This window comes from Carcharodon carcharias, chromosome 3, assembly GCF_017639515.1.
Source record: "Carcharodon carcharias isolate sCarCar2 chromosome 3, sCarCar2.pri, whole genome shotgun sequence".
NCBI classification, from domain to species: Eukaryota; Metazoa; Chordata; class Chondrichthyes; order Lamniformes; family Lamnidae; genus Carcharodon; species Carcharodon carcharias.
This window is the reverse complement of record NC_054469.1, coordinates 174,276,370-174,303,125: the sequence shown is the minus strand read 5'-3', so window position 1 is coordinate 174,303,125 and position 26,756 is coordinate 174,276,370. Positions and strand designations below refer to the sequence as shown.

The window sequence follows — 26,756 nt, the reverse complement described above, 5'->3', positions numbered from 1 at the left end:
TACCTCTCATTCTCTCTTATCATTGAAGTGATTTCATCCTTAATCGTTTGGGCTGTTCCTCCTCTAGCATTTTCCCCATCTTTCCCATAGATCTTATAAACTGATATATTTAGTTCCCAGTCCTGACCATCTTGCAGCCATGTTTTCATAATGTTGTACCCTTCAAGTTTCATTTGCATTTGCAACTCATTCAATTTGTTCCATCTTCTCTGCATTTGTATAAGGAACACTTGTTTGGGCTACATACAGCCTGTCCTTAAAGGCTGTTACGCTATTCTCTTCCTTTTTGTTTGTTTTTGTTTTAATATCTATACTACCATTTTCCAGCTAAGCTTTCACCCCATTTACTTGTTTAAAGCACTTATGACCACCCTTTTATCCATCTAGGAGCCTGGTGCAAGCCCAGTTCAGGTGGAGCCTGCCCTGTTCATTAAAGTTCCTTTCTGCCTCAGTGCAGGCACCAGTGACTCATGAAACAGAACCCTTCTTCCCCATGCAACTCTCACTTGTTCAGCTCCCTAATCTGTTTATCCCTCTTCCAGTTTGCATGTGGCTCAGGTAATAATCCAGAGATTATAACCTTTTGAACTCCTGTTCTTTTATTTAGCTCCTGGTTCTGGGCACATTCCAAACAAGACCTTTTGCCTACCCATTCCTGTGTCGTTGCTCCGAACATGGATTATAGTGACTGAATCCTCCCCCCTCCAAAATTCATTTAAGCTAGTTTGTGATGTGTCTCACCCTGGCACCGGGTAGGCAACAATTTGTGTGGGAACCCAGATTCTGCTTGTGCCATCTGTTCCCTTAACTATGGATCCACTACACATACCATGTTCAGTCCCTGCCCACCACTACTGTCAACCACCCCCACCTCCCCCCTTCCCCACCTCTTTGGACAGCCTCTGCTTCAAGGTGCCATGGTCTGCATTCTGGCTGTCCTTCCAATAATCTTTATCCTTAACTTCACTACCTTTTGAATGGGGTCAGTTCCTTTGGTTCCTCATTCTCTATCTCATCTTGATTTCCCTTATGCTGTACACTATAGGCCACATCAACCCCTTTCTGGATCCGCACCCCTCTGAGGTGTGAGCCAAGTCTGAAGCAAACTGTCCAGACACTCCTTCCTATGTGTGTCAGAGTGTCTCCAATTTGCAGTTCAGCTCAATGACTCAACTCAATGATTCTGAGCTGGAGAGATTCAAGACGGAGATGTGTACTGCAGATGTGTTTGCTCAGGATAGTCTAGCTATCCATATACACAACCTGTTCTGCCATATCTTAATCTAAATTATTTATATTTAGTTTTCAGTTTTTAAGTTTTTTCTCTCTTTCCACACAAAAGCTTGCACTCTGCTGCTAAATAATTACTGCTTCTGCTTCCACTACAAGTTATTCGAGCTTAAAATAAGCAATTCCTTCCTCCTTTGCACTGAACTCTCACTTGCAAACTCCCAATCTTTGCACTCTGTTGACAATGCACTCAATTTCGTGATCACTCTGTGCAGTAGCAAATACTGTTTATTTATAATTCGCACCCAACCTTGCTCTCCGTAATTAACACCTATTCAGTCAGACACTTTCTGCTGCTAACAGGGAGTTTCTGTTAATTAATAACTTAACTAGCTTGCAGTTTACAGTTTTTAAAGCTGTAAGCAAATTCTAAATATTAAACTAAATTTCAGCTTGAGGAATACTCCAACTTGTGCCGAGTTTCTGACTTAAACACCCTCTTTGCTACCAACTTCCATTACATATTAGAATGAGCTGAATTTATTAAATGCTGCTTTATGAAAGTAATATTTCTAATATAACTATATTGAGTAATGGCTCTTTTGGGTTTCAGTTGATTGATGAAGTGTAGTTTGCTGACTTTACTGTTTCATATAGGAAATGGTTTACAATACAAGGGGAAACTTAGTTCTTATTTTAAATAGTGTTTTGAAGAGAAATAGTAAACTAAACGATATTCTTCGTGTTTTCTCCTTTAACCATGCCACGAAATGATTAATGATTGAGAATTTGTATTTGCCGTTAATTAACGGAGCAGCCAAAGAGCCTTGAACATTACCTGAATCTGGAAGACAGCAAACTCCTCACTCACCTCAAGACATGCTTGGCTATGAATAAGCTCCCCTATGACTTGTGGTTCATGCATTGTTTTGCAGGCTGTTTACCTGAATCTAGCCTTCAAAGGTAGGTTGCATTAGTATCAAGTATTAGTATAAGTATCATAATGTATAGTAAAAATGAATATATACACTGCAATAGATAAGTGATTTTCTGGGTGGAGTGATGATGTATGCCAATGACATTGCGATCATTTTGTATGTTGGTTGTCTCCTAGTGCATGAGAAATACCGTGTACTGCCCTTTATCATCCTGTTCATGAAGTTGCATTCATAAACATAGAAATTACTTTTTGAAGTGCAGTCACTGCTGTGTGGTAGCCAGTTTTCACATAGTAAGATCCTACAAATAGTCATGAGATGAATGACCAGTTAGTTCTTGGCGGTGACCTTTAAGGGAATATTATTGACCAGGGTCGTGGTTTTTTTTTGAAAAAGTGTCATACAATCTTTTAATGTCCACCTGAACAGAAAGTAGGATCCATTTAATGCCTTACTTGAAAGAAGGCATCTCTGATAATCCAGCAGTCCCTAAATACTACACTGAAGTGTTAGTTTAGATTAGGTGTCTGTAAGGAGCCCGTTTTTTGGCAAATTTGAAGGATTTCGAATCTTGGACATTCTTCCTCCTGAGTATTTTTAATAAATTTGCCATTTTAATTTGGGCTGGGGATATGCCATTCTTCAAGAAACCATGGGTCAAGATGGATGTCCAGTGAGGAACACCTGGCGAGAGAAAAGATACTTTGTATATCTAAGTTAACAAAGAACTGCTGTTGCCAGGCTGATTGTTTAAAAACACCTGACTTAAGAGAAGTACTCTTGGAACATCTTAAACTTTTAAGAGTGACTGCCTGGGCCCTTAATATTGAGGGATACATGACATTCAAGAAGAATAAGAAGCTCGATAAAAGTGGAGGGGTAGCACTGTTCATCAAAGACTGCATTGGTGCAATAGTTAGAGATGACCTTGGTTCAGGAGATCAGGATGTAGAATCGGTTTGGATGAGGATGAGGAGTAGTAGGGTGAAAAAAGTCATTAGTGGGAGTAGTCTACAGGCCCCTTAACAGCCACAGTGTAGGACAAAGTATTCAAGGGAAAATATTGGGTGCTTGTGATAAACTGGAAAAATCAGGTTGGCAGTAGTAGCCAAGATGAGGAGTTCTTAGAACGCTTTCAAGATAGTTTCTTAGAGCAGCATGCTCTGGAACCAACCAGAGAGCAGGTTATGTTAGACTTGGTATTGTGTAATGTGGCAGGTATAATTAATGACCTCAGAGTAAAGGCACCCCTAGGTAGCAGTGACCACGATATGATTGAATTTTACATCCAGTTTGAAAGGGACTAGTATCTTAAACTTAAGTAAGGGCAGCTATGTGAGAATGAAAGTTGAACTAGCTGAAGTGAACTGGGAAACTAGACTAGAGGATAAATTAACAGAAGCAGTGGCAGACATTTAAGGGGATATTTCAGAGTATTCAGAATAGGTACATTCCTATTATAAAGAAATATTCAAAGGGGAGGACCCAACATCCGTGGCTAACTAAAGAAGTTAAGGAAAGCATCAAACTTAAGGAAAAAGCATACAACTGCAAAGATGAGTGGCAGGATAGGTGATTGGTCAGAATATAAAGAATGGCAGTGAATGACTAAAAGGTTAAGCAGGAAAAAGAAATTAGAGTATGAGAGGAAGCTAGCTAGGAATGTAAAAACGGATAGCAAGAGTTTCTACAGGCATTTAAAAAGGAAAAGCGTAAGCAGTGAGGAATTAATAGCAGATAAGGAAATTGTGGAAGAAACGAATAAATATTTTGCTTCAGTGTTCACTATAGAGGATACAACAAACAGTGCAATAATAGCTGCAAATCAGGAGGTAAAAGGGAGGGAGAAACTTGGTGAAATTGAAATCACTAGGAAAACAGTACTGAGTAAATTGATGGAGCTGCAGGCTGACAAGTCTCTGGGTCCTGATGGATTACATCCTCGGGTCTCAAAGAGGTGATTAATGAAGTATCTGATGTGCTGATAATTTCCAAAATTTGTCAGCTTCTGGAAAGGTTCCATCGGACTGGAAAGACTGCAAATATAACCCCTCTATTCAAGAAGAGAGGGAGGCATAAAACAGGAAATTATAGGCCAGTTGGCTTGACATCTGTCATGGGAAAGTTGTTAGAATCGATCATTAAGGACGTTACAGTTGGGCAATAGAGTTCAGGAAGAGTCAGCATGGTTTTGTGAAAGGCAAATCATGTTTAACCAACTTATTGGAGTTTTTTGAAGGAGTAGCATGTGCAGTGGGTAAAGAGGGGCCTGTAGACATACTGTACTTGAATTTCCAGAAGGCATTTGATAAGGTGCCACATCAAAGGTTATTATGGAAAATAAAAGCGCATGGTGTAGGGGGTAACATATTAGCATGGATAGAAGATTGGCTGGCTGGCAGAAAGCAGAGAGTACGCATAAGTGAGTCTCTTTCAGATGGGAAGGATGTGACAAGTGGAGTCCCACATGGGGCCTGTGCTGGGGCCCCAGCTTTTTCCGATTTGTGTCAATGACTTAGATGAGGGGAGCTAAGACATGGTAGCTAAACTTGCAGATGACACAAAGATAGGTAGGAAAGTATAAAAGCAAAATACTGCGGATGCTTGAAATCTGAAGCAAAAACAAAAAATGCTGGAAAAACTCAGCAGGTCTGACAGCATCTGTGGAGAAAAAGACAGTCAACGTTTTGAGTCCAAATTACTGAAGAAGAGTCATACAGAGTCAAAACGTTAACTCTGTCTTTCTCTCCATAGATGCTGTCAGACCTGCTGAGTTTTTCCAGCATTTTTTGTTTTTGTTATAGGTAGGAAAGTATGTTGTGAAGAGGACATCAGGAGTTTGCAGGTGGATATAAATAGGTTGAGTGATTGCGCAAAGATCTGGAAAATGGAGTTTAATATGGGAAAATGTGAAGTTGTTCACTTTGGCAGGAAGAACAAAAAAGCACAGTATTACTTATATGGAGAATGGCTGCATAATTCTGAAGTGCAGAGGGATCTAGGTGTTCTAGTACATGAGTCACAAAAAGTTAGTATGCAGGTACAGCAAGTAATTAAGAAGGCTAATGGAATGTTATCCTTTATTACAAAAGGGATTGAACATAAAAGTAAGGATACAGAATCTTATGGACTTGAAACATTAACTCTGTTTTAAGCTCCACAGGTGCTGTTAGACACGCTGAGTTTTTCCAGCATTTTCTGTTTTTTGTTCTAAAAGTAAGGATGTTATGCTTCAGTTACACAGGGCATTGGTGAGACCGCACCTCAAATACTGTTTGCAGTTTTGGTCTCCTTATTTAAAGAAGGATGTAAATGCATTGGAGGCAGTTCAGAGAAGGTTTACTAGATTGAAACCTGGAATGAGTGGGCTGTCTTATGAGGAAAGGTTGGACAGACTGGGCTTGTTTCCACTGGAGTTTAGCAGAGTGAGGAGTGATTTGATTGAGGTACACAAGATCCTGAATGGCCTTGACAAGGTGGACATTGAAAGGATGTTTCTTCTTGTGGGTAAGCCCGGACCTAAGGGACAGTGTTTTAAATTTAGGGGTCGCCCTTTTAGGACATGGATGAAGAGAAAATGTTACTCTGAGGGTTGTGTGACTTTGGAACTCTGCCTCAGAAGGCAGTGGAGGTGGGGTCATTGAATATTCTTAAGGCAGCGGTAGATAGATTCTTGTTCGGCAAGGGAATCGAAAATTATCAGGAGTAGATGGGAATGTGGAAATCGAAACACAAGATCATCAGCCATGATTTTATTGAATGGTAGAGCAGGCTCAAGGGGCCAAATGTTCTACTCCTATTCCTATTTTTTATGTCTTTATGAGTGAGTGTGGGAGCCTTAGAAGCAGGCTGCAAGAAAAGATTCTTTCCCCCTCTCTGCCCCATCTTTGTGTTAAACCTTCCTCAGAAACATCTCATCAGAATAACTCAGCTGTTTATTTTGAAAGACCACAAAGTTGTGATAAGTAAGGGTGATCAAGGACAGTTTCCCCAACAAATCTGTCTGAAAGAACTCCCAGAACTAATGTGACCAGAATTCTGTAAGATCTTGACGCTGCTGATCTTTGAATTTTATCCTTTTAAAAGAAATGTTCCCATACTCGAGGCTCTGCAGGGGACTGTTTGTTTTGTCCGGTTTTATGTTTGTGTGCAGGTGTATGAGGATTCAAATAAAGAAAGGGGAAAACCGTTACAACTACAATTTGTATGTTACCAGTTTATTAACTTGTTTTTAAATGGTTTTTATAATAAATCAATATTTTTGGGGTTACTGAAAAGAGCCTGGTTAGAGTCTTTTTATGCTGGGAATAACAAAGTCAGGGGTAAACAGTTGGCCAATTCTGTGGGTGAATTAAACTTTGATTATTGTTACGACCTGTGGAGAAGTGGGGCTAGAATTAATTGGGCACTTTTCCCATTACGGTCCATAACTTGCCAGAGTTATGGAGTGTGGCTTGAACCCACAAACTCATGAGTCAGGTTTGGATGATATGTTTTCTGGTGTGCAACCTGCTTAAACGTGCTGCTTAATTTTATAGATATCACTATGTGGTGTGAAGCTTGTTATTTGTCTTGTGAAAAGTTGCTGGATTGGCTGAATAAAAAGTCAGGCAGGCAGAACCTACCACTGATCATGTAGGCTCTGAAAATTCAGTAGACCAAAGAACCATCAACCATCAAGTCTCCGTCCAAGTCATTCTGTACCCTGACTTAGAAATAACAATGCTACTCCTTCAGCAATCTCCAAATCAAAATAGTGGAACAGCTTCCTGAAAGCACCACTGTGCTGATTTTACTGAATGTGTTGTCCTTATATAGTTGTCCTAAGAATACTTCTGAATCACTACAATCCTTGAGCTGATGGTGCTTTCAGGAAGGTATTCCAGAATTTTGATTCGGAGAACAATAAAAGAGTAGCATTATTATTTCTAAGTCAAGATAGTGTGTGATTTGGAGGGAGACTTGATGGTTGATGGCCTTTCCATTTTTATTGATTAACTCTTTTGATGACAGAGATCATAGGGGCAGGGAAGTACTGTCAGAGTAAGCTTGTTGAGTTACTGTACATTGGTGGTAGACAGGATGATATTGAGCTCAGTTGATGGGTTGGCATTCTAATGGAATGTCTGGCCTAGATGGTATTATACTTCTGGAGTGACTGATGCCTTTAAGTCTTGCCCACTAAAATTAGATGTAACTGCTGTTTAAGTGCAGGTGCATAGAACTCGCAAACATGTCATTTATGTGGTTTGAGAGAGATACCCATTGTACTCGTGCCCTCTCCAAGCTCATCTTGCCCATAAGACCCACCACCTGCTCCCAGAACCTATTCCCACTAAACTGCTGACCACCTAACTTCCCCTCCTGGTCCCCATGTTAGCCAATATTATTAATTGTTCTGTCTGTCCAGGTGTTGCTCCTCTCTCCTTTTAAATCCACCACCACCTTCCCTCTCCTCAAAAAACCAGCCCAGCCCATCTCCAACCTCCCTTTCCCCTCCAAAGTCCTTGAATGTGTTGTCGCCTCCCAAATTCATGCTCGACTTTCCCGGAATTCCATGTTTGAATTCCTCCAACTTCTGACTCTTACCACAGTACTGAATTGAAGTCACACATGGCATCTGTGTGACTGTGACAGAGATGAACTGTCTTTCCGAGACCTTTTTAACCTGTCTGCAGCTTTGACACTGGTGGCCACACCATCACCCTCCAATGCTTCTCCACTGTCATCCAGCTGGTTGGTACTGTTCTCATCTGGTTCCATTCTCATCTCTCTAATCGTAGCCAAAGTGCTACTTGTAATGGCTTCTCTTCCCACTGCTGGACCATTACCTTTGGTGTCTCCAAGGATATGTCCTTTTTCTCTCTCCTATTTCTCATCTACAGCAGTGTTGGTTTTCACATGTATGCTGGTGCATTGTACCTCACCTCCACCTCTTTTGACTCCCCCACTGTTGTTAAATTATCAGATTGCGTATCCAACATTCAGTGCTTGGTGAGTAGAAATTTCCTCCAAACCATTGTTTTCAATCCCTGATCCAAACACTCCCCTATTTACTAATTCCATTCCTCGCCCTGGCAACAGTCTGTGACTAAACCAGTCTGTTCACAATCTTAGTGTCATATTTGACTCCAAGATGAGCTTCCAAGTTCATATTCACGCAATCACTAAGATTGCTATTTCCACATTTGTGACAGCACTTGACTTTGCCCTTCTCAGCACATCTTTTGCTGAAACCCTCACTTGGGCCTTCATTACCTTTAGACTTGACTAACGTACTCCTGGCTGGCGCCTCACATTTTACCCTCCAAAAAGCTTGAGATTCTCCTAAATTCTTCTGCCCGTGTCTTAACTCTCATCATCCAGTTTACCTCTCACCCCTGTGCTTGCTGACTTACCTAGACTCCCAGTCAGCAAACATCTTGATTTTAAAATTTTCATCCTTGTTTTTAAATCTCTCCACGCCTTGTCCCTCCCTAACTCTAATCTCTAGCAGCCCCACAAACCTCTGAGCTATCTACAGTCCTCTAATTCTGGTCTTTTGAACATCCCTGGTTTAATTGCTTCACCATCCTTACACCTCTTCATCTTGCTTTCTTCCTTTAAGTTGTTCCGACATCTTTGCCCAAGCTTTTGGTCATCTGACCTAATATCTCCTTATGTCGTTCAGTGTCAATTTTTGTTTTATAATGCTCCTTTGATACTTCTTTGACATTTTATTACATTCAAGGTGTTATACAAACATAAATTGTTGTGCATTGCTCTGTATGTGTGTGGATGACCTCAAAATCCCACAGCAAATTCAGGTTCCCTCAGATGAGTTCAGACTACACTTCCAGGATTTTAGGCCCCCTGACTTCCTCACTTTTTGTGTCTTGGCGATCTCTTTACGCAACACCTATGTGCAACAGAAAACTGCTCTACCACTAATAGAGCTGAGCAAGCATTCAGTCCAAGAGATAGAGATTATGAATGCCGGGTAAAGAAATTTCCATTGCACATTTTTTTCTCACACTACCACCCCTGCTTCCCCAATGTTTTAAGTTATAAATGGACTTGGTGCATTGAAGGCTGTCTGTAGTTCGTAACTTGAGTGTCTGCAGTTTCGAAGGGTGGTTTATGCATTATTAAAATATTTGGGACTGTCAGTAAGTGTCTTTGTTTTGTGGATCTTTGTAGTCGTTTCACTGTAGCTCTACTTCAGAAACACAATTTTAAAGAAAACTTAGAATGTGAATAATGAAAAAGAGAATTACTATAAATCTTTACAGGAGATTTGTGGGATAAATTTGGTACAGATTGATATTTACCTAATTATGAAATGACATTTTTAGTACAACAAATTTGGTTAAGTTTGGGTTGCATCCTATTTGCAGGTTATTTTGTTTTTCTTGGGGCCAGACTGAAATTTGGCGATTGGCTTTTACAGTATCTCATGTGGATCAGAATCTTGTGGTATGTGATTATTTTTCTCATTTGCAACGACAGCCCACTAATAATTCAGAGTAATTTTTGGCACCCAAATTTGAATTATCCAGAAATTCATTATTAGTAGTTGCATTAAAATAACACAGCACAATTTGAATTTTCTGGTAATTAAGTGCCTTCAAGTTAACAGGATTAGATAGTAACCATAATGTTGAAGTTATTCCAAGCAGCCCCCTTTTTTTAAAAAAAGAGTAGATTTCTATATTCAGGTGTTATAATATCAAAGTGCCCATTAGATAATATCACAGCACCTATATCACCGTAATTATTCCCAGAAGTGTATATGTAAGCAAAAAAAATCATGGCAGTACTCATGCCCTGGTGTCCCAATTTTTGAAGTTTTTTTAGTGCACTTTTCTAAGTAGGTAGGAGATTGGAATGTCAGCTGTTACACAGTTAATATTGCATCAAGAATGTTGTCAATTGCCAGCTTGGGTCTGTTAATTTCACTGTCACAAGAGGCATGCTAGCACATAGAAGGTTAAGTCCTGATGCAGTTGATTTTTTTAAACTTCGTTTTCCCAGTTCTACTCTTCCATTGATGTGTTTGGAAAATACTTGCTCTTAAACCAGTTCTCACACCCTCCCTGGAAATGATGTGACCCAGGACAGGCAAACTGAAGCCCAGATTTGTCAGTATGTTAGTTGTTGGGATTTGAATGAGTTTTCTGATTTTTTTTCATCTCTTTCTTCTACTATGGCAGTTGCTGACTTTACAGTGTAGCCACTAGATACCTTTAGCGTCTGCCCTAAGTGACTATCAAGTCCAGAGAGTGTGTACAAAAGACTATTTGACTGTGGAGCCACTCAGTCAAGCCTGATCCTGTAATAAAAGCAAAATACTGTGGCAAGAAGAGGAGTCATATTGGACTCAAAACCTTAATTCTGTTTCTCTCTCCACAGATGCTGAGTTTTTCCAGCACTTTTTTTATTTGAGCCTGATCCTGTATTCGTTCAACATGTGTCTAAGTCCACTTGCTTGCAGAAGTCACAGGATAGAATTTGGGTGATGCAACCTTAGTCAAATCATAGTTTTCTAATCTCAAGCTCATTTGTGCCACTTGATGCCCCAGCCAACATCAGTTGACACAACATAGACTGAGAATGACACCTGTATGGCTTAGTGCAACATCAGATAGTAACTTTGCTGACTCGACTGTTAAGAAACCTGATTGCAGGTCTCTTAATTGAGTCCTGATTACAAGTCTCCTGATTGCAAGTCTCCTTCTTCCCAACCAACCTCCTGCTTTTTCTTTAAAGTTTGCCTTTGTTTCATCTTCGCTGAGCATGAAATGGTGGCAGAATGTTTTGGAGCCTTAGCCTTCAAATAGGAAAACAGATCTTAGCCCACTTTGATGGATTAGTTGAAGCTGAGACTATTGTGTATTAGTCCCCTCATCAACAGAGTGGACAGGTGACCTGTTTATCTGTATAATTTTTGTTTGAGGTTTCTTTTCTGCTGCCTTTTACTCCTTCTCCTTCAGGAATAAATAATTCAAACTCTCTTCTGTGCCTCATTCAATTGCCTGAATGTCAATTAAATCATGGTGGGGTGGTATCATGGCCAATGACCAATCCTGTTTTCACTTGACCTCTACATGCATGCAAGGGATATTGAATGTAAGTAGATGAGGGAACTTGATTTCTTACCTGTCCCTGATCTGGGAAGTTGTGGCCAATTCTGACAACCCTACTGCTTCCCCAGGTTAGACCTGTCCCAAGAATTGAACCTGGGATTTGTCAGTCATCGTTACGACATAGAAGGAGGTCATTCAGCCCACCAAGTCCAGGCTGCCCTTCTGTAGTGTTATCAGTCAGTTCCATTCCCCCTACCCCGGCAAGGTTATTTCCCTCAAGTGCCCATCCAATTTCCATTTGAAACTATTGATGGTCTCCCCATCCTCCAGTCTTGTAGACAGCAAGTTCCAGGACATTAGCGGTTGCTTGTGGTCTATATGCATTTGAAGCAAATAACGTCTGTAGTTTGAGAGAATCTGGCAGGGGGATGAAATGATAGATGGCAAATCACAATTATTTTCAAAAGCAGATGTATAGACTTCCAAAATAGGAACTGATGCTTTTGTCAATCTAAATTGATCTAAATCTGAAACGCCCAGTTATTTAATCTTGCACAACTTTTGGATACAGGACCAACAAAACAAAAGCTGAGACATAGATGATGAAGAAAAAAGAAAGTGACCAGGATATTGTGTAGCTCCTTGAGCTCCATAAATGGCTTGAATCGATAATCTAGGTTAATATTGCTTTTCAGCTGTTGCCCAGATTTGCTAAACACATAACATTTAAATGTAGCATGCTGTTATTAATGTGCAAATCAGTAGCAACATTTGGAGCAGCGGAGGTACCTCATGAATTGTGAATTGTCACATGTTGCTGGCCAATTTGCAGCACTCTGCTGTTAGCTTTGTAAAAATTACATCACCCTTTAAACCTCCCTTTTATTTTCATGCAGTTGCTACATTTGCACACTACTTAACTTTCTGTGGTGCATTTAATGAACAGCATAAGTACTCTTGTAATGTGATAAAAACAAAAAACTGTGGATGCTGGAAATCCAAAACAAAAAATAAAAAATACCTGGAAAAACTCAGCAGGTCTGGCAACATCGGCGGAGAAGAGTACAGTTGACGTTTCGAGTCCTCATGACCCATCAACAGAACAGACCCTTCTGTTGAAGGGTCATGAGGACTCGAAACGTCAACTGTACTCTTCTCCGCTGATGCTGCCAGACCTGCTGAGTTTTTCCAGGTATTTTTTATTTTTTGTCTTGTAATGTGATGTTTGTTCATAACGGTTAACCAACCTCTCGCTCAGAGAGTGAAAAAATAAGTGTGAAGGCTCATTTCTTCAATTAGTGAGTTGTTGCAGATATTAAAAATAACAAATTTTACAATAAAAAATTATTTTATGTTCTGACTCTTTTCCCTCCCTCAATCCAATCTTTCCTTCTCTCTCTGCATCTGATTTGGCATTGAATTTTTTTTATTCATGGGATGTGGGCATCGCTGGTGTGGCCAACATTTATTACCCATCCCTAATTGCCCTTGTTCAGGGGGCATTTAAGAGTCAACCACATTGCTGTGGGTCTGGAGTCACATGTAGGCCAGACCCAGGTAAGGCCAACAGATTTCCTTCTCTAAAGGACATTAGTGAACCAGATGGGTTTTTACAACAATCGACAATGGTTTCATGGTCATCATTAGACTTTTAATTACATATTTTTTATTGAATTCAAATTCCACCATCTGCCGTGGCGGGATTTGAACCTGGATCCCCAGGGCATTACCCTGGGGTAATCTCTGGATTACTAGTCCAGTGATAATACCACTACTCTATTGCCTCCCCTTTACCCACTCAAATTCATTCTTCTTCTCACCCTTCGTTTATTTATTTCTCAATCCTTTAATCTCATTGGTCAAAGAGCTGCACTATCTGTTCCTTTGTTCACCAAGGTCCCAGATTGCTGTTGTTTTCGCTGTGCCAGTATCAACTTGCACTTCCAGCAATTTACAGGAAAACATATATGTGGGCTGAAGGATGCATGAGCAAATCTAATAATGACATGCCATGAAATGTCCTGCTCCAGCAAATTCTGTGCTACTGTTAGAATTACCATCTTTTGCATCAGATGCTAAGCTGCTTGTTCTGCTTCAGAAATGGGCATTATGAATTCCATCGCACTATCTGAAGATGAGTATATAAGTTTCCTAGTATCCTGGCCTGTTTTCCTGCCACAACCAACAGTACCAAACATATATTAACAAATCAGTTGTTTTTTGTGAGTTATTGTACACAGTGCTACCTTACATAATAATCATACTTCAAAGGTAATCCATTGTGTGCATGTTTTTGAGGCATTTCATTTAATAAGGCATTATCAGTTCATGCATCAGGCTTATTTTGTTTGTGAAATCACATTTCAAGCATGATGATTTTTGATTTTCAGAGTTTGGGACAAAATCATAAGTGGATCCTGCAAAATCCTGGTCTTTGTAGCCATGGAGATTTTATTAACTTTTAAAATGAAATTAATGGCAATGAATAAAGCAGAAAATATTGCCCACTTCCTGCAAAATGTAAGTATCACTGGGATCTTCAACTTCTTATAATGCTATATTGTTGTTTTGGTAACTTGAATAATAAGGCACAGTACCTCATCTTGAGTATCAATGTTGCAAATTACTTTTTGCATAATAGTGAGTAGCTGTACTGCATTTCTAGTGATGGTTGAGATTGTGCAATTTTGATTATCAAACTGGGTTTTGCTATTGATTGATTACTGCAGCTGATCTTTGAGCACTTAGTTTTCGAAAATTATCAAAACCCATATATGCTAATTAACTGTCTTTCAATTTCTTGCAAGAATGAAACTGCCTTCTTTGGTTAAAGTAAATATTTACTCAGATGTTTAATTAGTCATAATATAGTTGCATTAAGCAATTTGCATTATTTGGATATATTAGTGTAGATAAAAACATACATCCAGAAAGTGCTTTGAGATGTTCTGACGTTGTGAAAGGCACTATATAAATCCAAGTCCATTTTTAAGATGCAATTCCTTTTGTGATCTTTACTCATATCCTCCTACTAATATCCTCCTACTAATCTAATTGTCTGAATCCAGTCTCTTTCCGATTTTTAATTTTACTTTCCATTTCAATCTCGGGCCTTTGTTTCTTTTAGACACAGTTCTTCTGAATTTAAAGTTCTTCACTTTTTTTCAGATTGTATTGTAAATGCAGAGCAAGCAATGGCCTTGTGATAGCCTTGTCCAATCTGCTTCCCTTTCCTTTTTGGTGGGAGGGGAACAAGGATTGTCATTTTCTTTTATTTGATCAGTTTCTTTTTACCCATTTTGGTTCTCCTTTCCTCCGTTAGGAGTTGAAGGAGGAATTGTATCACAGTCACTGTACACACTAGAGCATCACATAGGAAATAACCAAGTGTAAGGTATAGCCCCACTAGACAATGAGATTCTATCAAAAAATGAGCATGTCAGGGACCACCATGTGTCTGCAAGCATTCATAAGCAGCTCAACAATGAATTCCTCCAGCCTTTCACTGAACAAAAATTGGAACGGTGGTAAGAGATATTGAAAATAGATGGTATTGAATGCTAACTTTTCACAGATTTTTAAAATAAAACTAGTTTTGTCAAATAATCTGGATTATTTCTATTTTCCTGATTAAACCTCTGTACTCTGCCTTGTGCTGTGGGAATGTGCCAAGTGAAGATTGGGTCAGGACCAATTAGCATATAAGGCAACAGCTGATCCATTAAGTGACATTAATGGAGACTTGAGCATAGGTATTTAGCGTGTCTTCCCAGTCAGGAAAGCTGCTCTGCATAGCAGTGCAGTGAGGTGTAAATGCAAATAAATTACTTTGAAAATCTTAGGCAGAGCAAGATTTGAACAATTGCATACTGATTTATTAGTGATAGTCCATCAGGATTGTGATAAGAGCTGACATAATTGACTTCATCCTTAATACTGCAGACTGTGCCTTTCTGTTTTTATAAATAGTTCCTGTTAAAATGGGGACCATACAGGCTGACTAATCCTTGCCTTTGTTTATTAATAAAACACAAATAACTTTCTTATGGAAATTCACAAGAGCACATTTCAGCATCATAGCAAGACTGCATATTTGTGGTCCAGAATAAGCCAAATCACGAGCCAAGCTGTTCCAGTACAGCTACAACACTGGCATGTGCCCAACAATATGGGAAAAGTGCCCAGGTCATGTCCTGTCCATTAAAAAGCAGGACGAATCCAATGTGGTCATATTGAGCCGCATCACTCTGCTTTCATCAGCAAAGTGATGCAAGATGTCTTCAACAGTGCTATCAAATGACACTTACTCAGCAATAACCTACTCACTGATGTTCAGTTTGAGTTTCTCCAGGGACACTCATCTCAGGCCTTATCGCTGCTGTGGTCCAAACATGGATAAAAGTGCTGAATTCCAGAGGTGCAATGAAGATGACTGCCCTTGACATCAAAGCAACATCACAGAATTTCACAATGCAGAAGAGGCCCTTCGGCCCATCGAGTCTGCACCGACACGTGAGAAATACCTGACCTACCTACCTAATCCCATTTACCAGCACTTGGCCCGTAGCCTTGAATGTTATGATGTGCCAAATGCTCATCCAGGTACTTTTTAAAGGATGTGAGGCAAAACTGCCTCCACCATCCTCCCAGGCAGCGCATCCCAGACTGTCACCAACCTCTGGGTAAAAAAGTTTTTCCTCACATCCACCCTAAACCTCCTGCCCCTCACCTTGAACTTATGTCGCCTTGTGACTGACCCTTCAACTAAGGGGAACAGCTGCTCCTTATTCACCCTGTCCATACCTCTCATAATCTTGTACACCTCGATCAGGTCGCCCCTCAGTCTTCTCTGCTCCAGTGAAAACAACCCAAGTCTATCCAACCTCTCTTCATAACTTAAATGTTTCATTCCAGGCAACATCCTGGTGAATCTCCTCTGCACCCCCTCCAGTGCAATCACATCTTTCCTGTTATGTGGCGACCAGAACTGCACACAGTTCTCCAACTGTGGCCTCACCAAGGTTCTATACAACTCCAACATGACCTCGCTACATTTCTAATCTATGCCTTGATTGATAAATGCAAGTCCTATATGCCTTTTTCACCACCCCACTAACATGCCCCTCTGCCTTCAGAGATCTGTGGACACACACGCCAAGGTCCCTTTGTTCCTCTGAACTTCCTAGTGTCATGCCATTCATTGAATACTTCCTTGTCAAATTACTCCTTCCAAAGTGTATCACCTCACACTTTTCAAGGTTAAATTCCATCTGCCACTTATCTGCCCATTTGACCATCCCGTCTGTATCTTCCTGTAGCCCAAGACACTCACCCTGACTGTTGACCACCTGGCCAATTTTTGTGTCATCTGCAAACTTAGTAACCCTACCCCCCACATAGTCATCTATGTCGTTTATAATGCCAAATAATAGGGGACCAAGCACAGATCCCTGTGGTACGCCACTGGACACTGGCTTCCAGTCACTAAAGCAGTCTTCTGTCACCACCTTCTGTCTCCTACAACTAAGTCAATTTTGAATCCACCTTATCAAATTACCCTGTATCCCTTGTGCATTTGCCTTCTTTATAAGTCTCCCATGTGGGACTTTGTCAAAGGCTTTGCTGAAATCCATATAAACTAGATCAACCACACTACCCTCATCTACACACCTGGTCACCTCCTCAAAAAATTCAGTCAAATTTGTTAGGCATGACCTCCCTCTGACAAAGCCATGCTGACTATCTCTGATCAAACCTTGCCTCTCCAAGTGGAGATAGATACTCTCCTTCAGAATTTTCTCCAATAGTTTCCCTACCACTGACATGAGAGTCATGGGCCTGTAATTCCTTGACTTATCTCTAAAACCCTTCTTAAATAGCAGAACCACATTAGCTGTTCTCCAGTCCTCTGGCACCTCCCATGTGACCAGAGAGGAATTAAAAATTTGGGTCAGAGCCCCTGCGACCTCCTCCCTTGCCTCCCTCAGCAGTCTGGGACACAAATCATCCGGACCTGGAGATCTGTCCACTTTTAAGCCTGCCAACACCTCCAATACCTTGTCACTCCCTGTATCAATTTGCTTAAGAACTTTGCAGTCTCTATCCCTGAGTTTGATACCTTCATCCTCATTCTCTTGGGTGAAGACAGATGTGAAGTATTCATTCAACACTCTAGAGATGTCATCTGGCTCCACCCATAGATTGGCCCCTTGGTCCCTTATGGGCCCTACTCTTTCCCTGGTTATCCTCTTCCCTTTGATATACTAATCGAATATCTTGGGATTTCCCCTCATTTACCACTCAGAGCTTTCTCATATCCCCTCTTTGCTCTCCTAATTGCTTTATCAAGCTCTGCCCTGCAGTTTCTGTACTCCACTAATGCCTCCACTGATTTGCTTCCCTTGTACCCGCTAAAAACCTCTCTTTTCCTTCTCATCATAACCTGAATGTCTCTGGCCATCTATGGTTCTCTGGGCTTGTTACTCCTTCCTATCACCCTAGAGGGAACATGTTGAGCCTGTACCCTTCCCATTTCCTTTTTGAACCCCCCCCCCCCCTCCCCCACTGTCCTTCTGTAGATTTCCCCACAAGTAGCTGTTCCCAGTCTACCTTGGCCAGATCCTGCCTTATTTTACTAAAATCCACTCTCCCCCAGTCCAAAACATTTTTTTGCAACTTGTCTATTTCTTTGTCTATAACAAACTTAAACTGTACCATATTGTGGTCGCTATCGCTAAAATGCTCGCCCACCACCACCTCAGCTTCATTCCCCAGAATTAAGTCCAGCACTGTGCCGTCCCTTGTTGGACCCTCTACATATTGACCTAAAAACTTCTCCTGTGCATATTTCAAGAAATCCACTCCACCCAAGCCCTTAACACTATGTCCATCCCAATTAATGTTGGGAAAGTTGAAATCACCTAGTATAATTACCCTATTGTTTTTGCACATCTCCGCAAATTGTGCACATATTTGCTCCTCAATTTCCTGCTATCTGGGGGCCTATAATAAACACCAAACAATGTGGCTGCCCCTTTTTTATTCCTAAGCTCTACCCACAAAGCTTCATTCGATGCCCCCTCCAAGATATCATCTCTCTTTACTGCAGTAACTGACTCCTTAACTAATAATGCAATGCCTCCTCCTCTTTTACCCCCTCCCCTGTCTCACCTGAAGATTCTATATCCTAGAATGTTGAGCTGCCAATCCTGCCCCTCCCTCAACCACATCTCAGTGATGGCTACTATATCACAATTCCACGTGTCAATCCTCACCCTTAACTCATCCATTTTACCTGTAATACTCCCGGCATTAAAGTAGAGGCCATCCAGCCTTGCCTTACTCCCTTGAAACTTAATGCAGCTGTATCCCCTCTGACTTGATTGTTTTACTGTATTATTATATGTCCCTATTCTGCTAACATTGTGTCCCCCCCCCCCTGTCAAATTAGTTTAAACTCCTCCCAACAACACTAGCAAACCCGCCTGCAAGGATGTTAGTCCCGCTCTGATTCAGATGTAGACCGTCCCACTTATACAGGTCCCACCTTCCCCAGAAACGGTCCCAGTGATCCAGGAATCTAAAACCCTCCCTCCTGCACCAACTCTTAAGCCACGTATTCATTTTTTTTCTTTATTCTTTCATGGGATGTGAGCGTCGCTGGCAAAGCCAGCATTTGTTGCCCATCTCTAATTGCCCCTGAACTGAGCATTTCAGAGGACACTTAAGAGTCAATCACAATGATGTGGGTCCAGAGTCACGTGTAAGCCACGGCAGGTAAGGATGGCAGCTTTCCTTCCCTAAAGGATATTAGTGAACCAGATGGGTCTTTATGATAATTGACAATAGTTTCATGGGCACCATTATTGAGACTAACTTTAAATTCCAGATTTTTTAAAAATTAATTCAATTAACCCAGCTTCCATTTTGGGATTTGAGCCCATGTTCCCTGGGCATTTGCCTAGGCCTCTGGATTACTAGTCCAATTACTCTATCACTATGCTACCATCTCTCCAAGTAAGGCTGCAAGGAGCCCTAGTAAAATTCAAATCAGGGTGAAAACTTTCTAATGATTGGAGTCATACCTAGCAAAAAGGAAGATAGCTGTGGTTATTGGGGACCCATTATCTTAGCACAGGATATCACTACAGTTCCTTAGGGCAATGTCATAAGCCCAACTATGTTCAGCTGCTTTATCAATCACCTTCCCACCATCATAAGGTCAAGTTGGGCATGTTCACTGATGATTGGTAATGAACACTGCATTCAAACTCTCATTTTGAAGCATTTCATCCCTGCATGCAGTAAGATCTGGTCAGCCTTCAGGCTTGGGCTAATAAGTGATAAGTAGCATTCATGTCACACAAGTTTTTTTTTATTCGTTCATGGGATGTGTGCGTTGCTGGCTAGGCCAGCATTTATTGCCCATCCTTAATTGCCCTTGAGAAGATGCCAGGGGATGACCATCTTCAAGAGTGAATCTAAACATTTCTTCTTGATGTTCAACGACATTACCATTGCTGAAGGCCCTACTATCAACATCCTGGGTTACTATTGACAAAAACCACCAGCCATATAATGTTGGCTACAAAGGCAAGTTGGGGCCTGGGAATTTTATAGTGACTAACTCACCTTCTGACTCCCAAAAGCCTGTCCACCATCTACATGACGCAAGTTAGGAATGTGATGGAATACCCTCCACCTGTCTGGATGAGTGCAGCTGCAGCAAAACCCAAGATGCTTGACACCATCCAGGACAAAGCAGCATGCTTAATTGGCATCCCATCCACCACCTCAAACATTCACTCCTTCCACCACTGATGCACAGTGACATAGTGTGTACCATCTACAAGATGCAGTGCTGCAACTTGCTAAGGGTCCTTTGACAGGCACCTTCCAAATCCACGGCCTCTACCACCTAGGGCAAGTGCAGCAGACGGACAGGAACGCAAGTACCCCTCCAAGCCATGCACCATCCTGACTTGGAAATATATTGTTGTTCCTGCACTATTAGGTCAAAACCCTGGGACTACCTACCTAACAACACTGTGAGTGTACCCTACACTACATGGACTGCAGTGATTCAGGAAGGCAGCTTACCACCACCTTCTTGAGGGCAATTAGGGATGTGCAATAAATGCTGGCCTAGCCAGCTATCCCCATCACCCATGAATGGATTAAAAAAGAAAAATTTATGTGCTTTTATCTTTTTTTAACATCTTTAAAGATAATGCTATTGTAATTTTTTTATATCAAAAATAATTGGAAATCACTATGATGCTAACTAATATTGTTTCTTTGCCCCACTACGACAGTGCACTAATTGTGTGTTCATTTAGATTCCACAGGAGAATACAGATGCCATCATCAGCAAGGCCATTGACTTATGGCACAAGTATGTTGGAACCCCTGTGCACTCTGTATAGTTAAAAATTGAATGAAATTGATGTAATAATAACTGTCTTCTAGTTAATTTATTAAAATAATTTTGCATAACACTTGAGTCCTGTATTTTAAGTCAACTGGACAACGCTCTGGCAAAAGCAAAATACTGTGGATGTTGGACATCTGAAATAAGATCATAAAATGTTGGAAATATTACTCAGGTCTTGCAGCATCTGTGGAACGAGAAATGGAGTTAAAAGGCTCTTTTTAAAATTTTGTTCAGTGGAAGCAACGTTGAAGATGGTGGGGGAAAATAGGGGTGAGCTGCATCAGGGCAGTCCCCAATGCATTCCCAATTTGGCAGCCATACCCAGGGGCGGGTTGGGAATAGGGTCAGCTGCTGAGTGTGGGGTCAATTTGCAATGGTTTTGTAGTTTATTGCTTTTGGATTGGCCCCTGCCAAATTTAGAGCCTGGCAGGCCAGGGTGCCTTGGAGCCAGAGGCTCCATGACCCAATGACAAGGCCGTGCGGATGGAAAGTCTGAAAATGTGTTTCAAATCAGTCCTGCAGAGGGGTTTCCCCTCCTCCTCTATGGATCTATAGGATAGATATTGAACCCTTGAATCTGCATTGTGCCCTCTCTGTCCGAATGCTGCCTAATATAAGGAAATGCAGAGAAACTTGAAGAAAATATATCTTTTTCATTAGAAGAACACGTTATGGGGCATTATAATTAAAGTGGTTAAATTAGGGAAGGATGGGATGCTAGAATTGAAGAAGAGTAAGAGAAATCAGAGATTTGAGCAGCATAACGTTAATGAATAGTGTAACATAATGAAGCCAAAGCTCCAACCAACCATGGCAGACGCTTTATCAGTGTAACTGAGGCCAGATTATCCAGGTTCAACTCTCATCTTTTGATGACCACTTTCACAGCAGCCATATTTTCAGAATCACATGTGCCTTTCATTGTATAATTCACCAAGACAATTGTACTCGGGCAGCTAATGATCCATTAAAAGATGCAACGGAAACTGCAGCTGTTCAATTTGGCCTGTCCACTTCTGCTAAATATTTGGTAAGTGGATAATTTGGTGAGCAGGTGAGTAGGTAATTTTCCAGACTTCCTAAGATTCAGGGATGGTGCCAGAGGACTAGAGAATTGCAAACGTTGCACTGTTCAAAAAAAAGTTCAAAGATAAGCTTAGCGACTGCAAGCCAGTCAGTTTAACTTTGGTGGTGGGGGAAACTTCGAGAAAGAATAATTCGGGACAAAATTAATAGTCAAAATTAATTAATCAAAACAATAACGATTCATACCTTACCAAGTCCTAGCCACAACCATCATCATCCCTGGGTATGCCCTGTCCCACCAACCAGACGCACCCACCAGGGGTGATGGCACAGTGGTGTACAGTTTTGGAAGGAGATGCCCTTGGAGTTCTGAACATCAACTTTGGACACCGTTAAGTCTCATGGCATCAGGACAAACATGGGCAAGGAAACCTCCTGCTGGTTACCACCATCAACCCCACCTTCCCCCAGCCCCTCAGCTGATGAATCAGTGCTCCTCTATGTTGAACACCCCTTGGAGGAAGCATTTGAGGATAGTAAGGGCACAATGTACTCTGGGTGGGGGAATTCAATGTCCATCACCAAGAGTGGCTCGCTAGCACAACTACTGACCAAGCTGGCCTAACCCTAAAGTACGTAGCTGCTCGACTGGTTTCAGCAGCATGTGGTGAGAGAACCAACAAGAGGGAAAAACCTACTTGACCTCATCCTCACCAATCTACCTGTTGCAGGTACATCTGTCCATTATCAGTAGGAGTGACCGCTGCACAGTTTTTGTGGAGACAAAGTCCTGTCTTCACATTGAGGATACCCTTCATCATGTTGTGTAGTACTACCACTGTGCTAGATGGAACAGATTTTAGACAGATCTTGTAACTCAAAACTGGACCTCCATGAGATGCTGTGGGCCATCAGCAGCAGCAGAATTGTATACAACCACAGCCTGTAAGTTCATGGCCCGGCATATCCTCCACTCTACCATTACCATCAAGCTGGGGATTCAACCCTGGTTTAATGAAGAGTGCAGGAAAACATGCCAGGAGCAGCACCAGGCATATCTAAGAATGAGGAGACAACCTGGTGAAGCTACAACACAGGACAATTTGCATGCCAAACAACAAAAGCAGCATTAGATAGTGCTAAGTGATCCCACAAGCAATGGATCAAATCTCAGCTCTGCAGTCCTGCTACATCCAGTTGTGAATGGTCGTAGACAATTAAGCAACTCACTGGTGGAGGAGGCTCCACAAATATCCCCATTTTTTTTATTCACTCAATGAATGTGGGTGTCATTGATGAAGCCAGCATTTATTGTTTATCCCTAATTGCCCTTGAAAAGGTGGTGGTGAGCTGCCTCCTTGAACCGGTGCAGTCCATGTGGTATAGATACACCCACAGTGCTGTTAGGGTGGGAGTTCCAAGATTTTGACCCAGTGATAGTGCAGGAATGACGATATATTTCCAAGTCAGGATTGTGTGTGGCTTAGAGGGGAACTTGCAGGTGGTGGAGTCCCCATGTGTCTGCTGTCCTTGTCCTTCTAGATGGTAACAGTCATGGGTTTGGAAGGTGCTGTTGGAGGAGCCTTGGTGAGTTCCTACAATGCATTTTGTAGATGGTACACACTGCTGCTACTCTGCATCAGTGGTTGAGGGAGTGAATGTTTGTGGATGTGGTGCCAATCAAGCGGGCTGTTTTGTCCAAGATGGTGTCAAGCTGCTTGAGTGTCATTGGAACTGCTCTCATCCAGGCAAGTGTTCCATCACGCTCTTGACTTGTGCCTTGTAGATGACGGACAGGCATTGATGAGTTAGGAGGTGAGTTACTTGCTGCAAGATTCTGAGCCTCTGACCTGCTCTTGTTGCCACAGTATTTATATGGCTGGTTCAGTTCACTTTCTGGTCAATGGTAACCTCCAGGCTGTTGATGGGTGATTCAGTGATAGTAGTGCCTTTGAATGTCATGGGGCGATGGCTAGATTCTCTCTTGATGGAGCTCATCAACGATGGGGGAGCCCAGCACATCAGTGGAAAAGATGAAGCTGAAGCAGTGTATACTGCAAAAGCTATTGGCCCTGGTAATATTCCAGTGACAGTATTGAAGATTTGTGCTCCAGAACCCTTAGCCAAGCTGTTCAGTGCAGCTACGACACTGGTATCTACCCAGCTATGTAGAAAACTGCCCAGGGTAGGTCCGATCCACAGAAAGCTGGACAAATCCAACCCGGCCAATTACCTCCCCATCAGTTGACTCTCGAGCATCATTGATGGAAGGGGTTGTTGACAATGCTATCAAGCGGCACTTACTGAGCAATAACCTACTCACAGATGCTCAGTTTGGATTCCGCTAGGGCTGCTCAGCTCTTGACCTCATTACAGCCTTAGTCCAAACATGAACAAAAGAGCTGAACCCCAGAGGTGAGGTGAGAGTGACTGCCCTTAACATCAAGGCAACGTTTGACCGAGTGTGGTATCAAGGAGCCCTAGCAAAACTGGAGTCAATGGGAATCGGGGGCGGGGAGGTGGTGGAAAGCTCTCCACTGGTTGGAGTCATGCCTAGCATAAAAGAAAACAGTTGTGGTTGATGGAGGACAATCACCTCAGTCCTAGGACATCACTGCAGGATGGTGTCCTCCATCCAAACATCTTCAACTGCTTCACCAATGACCTTCCCTCCAAAATAAGGTTAGAATTGTGGATGTTTGCTGATGATTCGCACAATGTTCAGCACCATTTGTGACTCCTCAGATACAGAAGCAGTCCGTGCCCATATGCAGCAAGACCTGCTTTACTTTTCTAGCTTGTATCATATAGTTTGTGTTTGTTCAAATCCTGTGGAATCTTGTGGCTTTAGTCCAAAAGCAGGTGTCTTTAGTCTCAACTTTTAACTACTTTAGACAAAGTATAACTAGTCCCTAACTGGACCTCCTCTCCTCTTCCTGGGGTCTGGACAAGGATTGTAATACCATGCACATTCTTCCTTTTCAGATAAAAGTCTAATTCCCTTTTGAATGCTTCAATTGAACCAGCCACACTCTCAGGCAGTGTATTCCAACGCCTAACCATTCATTGCATGAAAAAGATTCTCTTCATATCACGGTTACTAATTATTTTAAATCTGTGCCCTCTCGTTCTCGTTCCCTTCACGAGTGAGAACAGTTTCTGCCTATTTATTCTGTCCAGACCCCCCATGATTTTGAATACCTCAATCAAATCTCCTCTCAATCTTCTCTAAGGAAAACAGTCCTAACTGTATATATTGGTGCAAATAAAAACATACATCCAACAAGTGCTCTGAGATGTCCTGAAATTGTGAAACCAGTTAAATAAATACAAGTCAATTTTTAAGAAATGCAATTCCTTTTGTGAAAAAGGAATTTTCAAAAATGAGCGTGTCAGGAACACCTGACTAGTTCATTGATATCTTCCTTCAAAAACAAAAGAAAAAAACAAACTGTGACATCACAGGAATTAAGGCCATGAATTGAATGACTAGTGAGTATTGTAGCTTTGTTTCCCGTTCTCCAAAGTTGGGGAGTTAGTTTAAGGAACTGGGAAATTATTTTTTTTATATAAGAGTTGAGTAAAGCATTTGAATTAACCTCCCTATATTTAAGTGACAGTAGAAGAAAAGTGAGTTGCCGGTGAGTCTTTATTTATTTTAAGTAGTAAGTTTTATGATTTAATAGAGGAATGGCAGGGTAGCTCCAACCCCTTATCAGAAACCAGATCCTCTGGTGCAACTGCAATGCGGGTGTTATTTCTTTGCAGGCACCTCTTGATTTCATTGGTTATATGGAATCTGAACATGCCCCACACGAAGAATTCTTTACTTGGGCCACCAGGACGCCTATTCCTCCCATTATCGATCCATGATTTCACTCCATCCAACCATTATCTTGGACTTGCACAAGCATCTCTGAGAGCATCTCTGAAGAAGAGTCATACTGACTCGAAACATTAACTCTGTTTCTCTTTCCACAGATGCTGCCAGACCTGCTGAGTTTTACCAGCATTATCTGTTTTTATTTCTCATTCTCCACAACCACCTGTTTCTTCAGAATGTATAATGATGTTCTGCATGGTTTTACGTTTGAAACTTACTGTAGGCTTTAATTTCATTCCATCAGCCATGCAGGCTAGTACCATTGTGAATCTTATCTTCTCATGTGACAGAATAGAGCTTTCACTAGAACTGTTTTTGAATCTTTCCACTACACAGTTTAGCTGCTGGGCATATCACAATTCTTGGGTGTTTCATCCACATTGCCAATGTGACTTGATAGGCATTTGTATTTTTGCTGCTGTCTGATGATGAATCACTGGGGAGTTGGTCATTTTGGCATTGAGATCTTTTGGTAGTATCTGTGCAATCTTGGTTTTCTGCCACAATACTAGACTGTTTCATTCCATAAAGTAGCTACACCAACTAGCTGTTGGTCTGAAACGTTTGCTGGACTCAGTATTTGATATGGCCCACCTACGTGCGTATACACCCATTGCACTTCTGGTCATTATGCACCCATTCTGACAGCATCAAGCATGGCTGCCCAGGAGTCTCCTCTCTCATCACTTGCTGTAGGCATGTTGGAAGGATCTGCAAGTTGACAATCAATGTTTGGCCACATTTTCTTAGAAACATAGATAATAGGAGCAGGAGTAGGCCATTCGGCCTTTCGAGCCTGCTCTGCCGTTCATTATGATCATGGCTGATCATCCAACTCAATAGCCTTTCTCTCCATATCCTTTGATCCCTTTCACCCCAAGAGCTGTATCTAACTCCTTCTTGAAAACATACAATGTTTTGTTCTCAACTACTTTCTGTGGTAACGAATTCCACAGGCTCACCACTCTCTGGGTGAAGAAATTTCTCCTCGTCTCAGTCCTAAATGGTCTACCCCATATCCTCAGACTGCGACCCCTGGTTCTGGACTCGCCCACCATCATCCTTCCTGCATCTACCCTGTTTAGTCCTGTTAGAATTTTATAGGTTTCTATGAGATTCCCCCTCATTCTTATGAACTCCAGCAAATATAATCCTAATCAACTCAATCTCTCCTCATATGC

The 26,756-nt window shown here is 41.5% G+C and overlaps 1 protein-coding gene across 4 annotated transcripts in view; it reads left to right on the top strand.

Moving 5' to 3' along the window:
* The window catches only part of tbc1d7 (TBC1 domain family, member 7), a 65,163-nt gene extending 44,435 nt beyond the window's left edge, over positions 1 to 20,728 (top strand). For 3 of the 4 annotated variants that reach the window (XM_041184970.1, XM_041184971.1, XM_041184972.1), the window contains 3 exons: positions 2,048 to 2,193; positions 13,624 to 13,753; positions 20,572 to 20,728. In XM_041184970.1, the coding sequence (XP_041040904.1) occupies positions 2,048 to 2,193; positions 13,624 to 13,753; positions 20,572 to 20,658 (363 nt within the window). In that variant the 3' untranslated portion in view covers positions 20,659 to 20,728. Of the gene's footprint in view, positions 1 to 2,047; positions 2,194 to 9,544; positions 9,624 to 13,623; positions 13,754 to 20,571 lie in introns of all 4 variants that reach the window. The other variant, XR_005942667.1, reaches the window with a different exon arrangement.
* Positions 20,729 to 26,756: the final 6,028 nt, after the last annotated feature.